General features: G+C 50.8%; 1 protein-coding gene across 1 annotated transcript; it reads right to left on the reverse strand.

The window, feature by feature from the left end:
• Positions 1-913: 913 nt before the first annotated feature.
• On the reverse strand, positions 914-1,478 carry LOC126504648 (60S ribosomal protein L18a-like). The gene has a single exon (XM_050147083.1). It carries the CDS (start codon positions 1,476-1,478, stop codon positions 948-950), a length of 531 nt encoding a protein of 176 aa, XP_050003040.1. The 3' UTR covers positions 914-947.
• Positions 1,479-2,750: the final 1,272 nt, after the last annotated feature.

The following is a 2,750-nucleotide window of genomic DNA, read 5'->3' on the forward strand; positions in this document are numbered from 1 at the left end:
TGGAAATTCAGTGAGAGTCAAAGAAAAATGTAAAGCAATCTCTGGTTGCAGGCGACAGAATCTTTCATGCAGCAAACACGACAAAATCTTCCAGAGGGAATTTGAAGAGATGACTAGGCACTAAGAACTCTGCCTTGTGAGTGGGTGGGCGCTGCTATCACAGTAGTGGGTTTCTGATGAAGGATGAGCTGGGTTTTTTTTTTTTTAATTCTCATGAGTTCTTTGCCTTCTGCCACGTCATTACACAGCAGAAGGCCTCCACCAGATTCCACTGCCTCCACCCTGCATCACCCAGACTCTTACAGATTTCTGCCCTTGATACAATTGTGTTCTCGGGTATTCTGTGGTAGCTGTGTAGAGCCTACTGTACTCTTTACTTTCCTTGTGGTGATGACCAAATACTTGGCAGAAGGAACTTGAGGGAGGAAAGGTTATTTTGCCTCATAGCTTTAGGGGATGAAGGCAATGAGAGTGGGAGGCAGCTGGTCATGTTGCATCCTCTGTCAAAAGGCAGAGAGATGCATGGGTGTTCCGGTCACTTTCTCCTTTGACATTCAGTCTTGGAGCCCAGGGAGGGTGCTGCCTACAGTTAGAGTAGGTCTCTGATCTTAATTTGATCACAAATTAAGAAAATAAAATGCCTTACAGCTGGATCATATGGAGGCATTTCCTCAGCTGAGGCTCCTTCCTCTCAGATGACTCTATCTTGTGTCAAGTTGACATAAAACCATCCAGCACATCACTAATATATTAAATTTAACTAGCATTTTTTCCCAATTTTTGGGAGCAAATTACCTGGGGAAATCCACATCAAACACTCTATGTGCAAAAATGTATAGGAATTCACTCAACAAAGTACATGAAAAAATATGCATTTTGGCAAGGCTGTTTACAATTTTTTTTTTTTCAGGCAGAACTCTGGAGCTTTATTCAGTGGGTCTCTGGGTCTAGAAGAAGGTGTTAGGCCTCTTGGTAGTGAAGCGAGGCTTGTGCTGGCGCTGCAGAACACGGTGGGGGAGTGGGAACTTGATCTTGGAGTCATGGAACTGCTTGACAGCCGGCCTGCGACATTTGCCAGCGGCGATCTCTTCCACCTTCATGATCTGGATGGAGTGTGCAGGGGCACGATGCCGGGCACCCATGTCTCGGTAGCACTGTGTGACAGCCCCAGCAGTGGTCAGGTCGCGGTACTCGCGGTACATGTTGTGTGTCCCACTGCGGGAGTCATAGCGCAGCCAGATGCCGAAGTTCTTCACGCGCAGGGGGGACTTCTCAAATACCTGCCCACAGCACACGATCTCCCCGGATGACTTCTTCATCTTCTTCAGCTGTGACACGAAGTACCAGAAGCGGGACTTAGCCACCACATGGTTGGGCGCGAAGATGCGCATTCGGTACAGCGGTGGTGTGTGGCACTTCGTGGTGGGCAAGCAGTGCCCCACCACCTTGTACTCCCGGAGTGTGCCCGAGGCCTTCATGGCGGTCCGTCCTCGTCCGCCGCCAGTCACAAAAAGAAGGCGGCTGTTTACAATTTTAAGTCCTCTCACAGCCTTTGTTCTGACTCCCCAGCCCTCAAGCAGAATGCCCACAGCTGAGCGCCACCACTACACTATGGCGGAGGCTGTTAGCCTTATTATCTCTCGGTTAGAAACCAGGCTTTCTGTGCCAAGAGAACTCACCCTTCCTCTGGACACAAAACAGCAATCCGATGCCCGCTGCTACCACCTCTAATTCCTAAATCTATTAGAGCATCATTTACTTGTTGCTGTCATCGCCTCCCCCACTTGAACCAGGCGCGAAATGGGAGTGATTAAACAGTATCTTGTGAGAAGTGGAGCAGCAGGGCGCTACCGTGGAGCAGCAAGGGGGCTTCCACGCAGCTGCGATTTGCTGGGTGTACAGGGCGGGGCTCACCGTGCCAGCCCCGGGCCTGATTGTCTCTTGGAAACGGCCATTTTGATCCAGGTAAGTAAAGAATGAGGTTGGAGCAGAGATCACAGCAACAAGGATCTCAGGGACAAGAAGCCTGACTTGAGAGCCAGGGACCCAGAAGTGGTTCTGCCTCGGCCAGTGTGGACTCAGTGAGGATCCAAGCCTTTCTTGTCTGCCAGGCTTTGATGCATGCATGCGAACCACAGTTTCCGGATCTCCTGTGAGGATGCATTCCTCGGTGCACAGTCTGGGTCCTGCTTTATGAAAATGCTCCCTCGCATACATTTTCCCCCCTAGATTAGAGAGATGGAACTAAACTCCTCCATGAAAACTGCGAGCGAAGAGTAAGCGGTGACAGTGGCTGTCAGGGTGTCGTTCTGAAGAGGGTCAGGCAACACCACGCTTGCTTTTGTGGAAGCCTCCGGAGCACGTGCCCCAGAAACCCTCTAGCGGGAACTCTGGACACCCCGGCAGGCTGGGCTGAGTGCTCTATATTGAAAGCAACAGGAAGAAAGTCACCACGGTTTCTGCAGCCAGCTCTCTCCAGCTTCCATCCATCACTGTCACAGTGTGCCACTCAAGACCTAGGGGGTGGCGCTTGTCACTGCCCACTATGTGAACGGGCAGGGCAACGGCACTTGTACTTGGCATCATTTCCTGGTAACTCCAGCATTCTGCTGGCGTCCTGGCCATGCTGCCTTCAGGTCCTGTCTTCTTTTGAGTTGGTGTTCTGGCCATGATTGACCTGGCCACAGCTGTATTCTATGTTAGGAAAGTAAGCCGATTCAGCACTCTTGTGTACACAACCAAGCAAGCAT

This window comes from Alexandromys fortis, unplaced genomic scaffold (assembly GCF_014885135.2).
Source record: "Alexandromys fortis isolate MF-2015 unplaced genomic scaffold, M_Fortis_MF-2015_v1.1 scaffold_12, whole genome shotgun sequence".
Classification (NCBI taxonomy): Eukaryota; Metazoa; Chordata; class Mammalia; order Rodentia; family Cricetidae; genus Alexandromys; species Alexandromys fortis.

Coding starts and splice junctions, on each gene's coding strand:
- LOC126504648 (XM_050147083.1), bottom strand. CDS start 1,478: ATGAAGGCCTCGGGCACACTCCGGGAGTACAAGGTGGTGGGGCACTGC.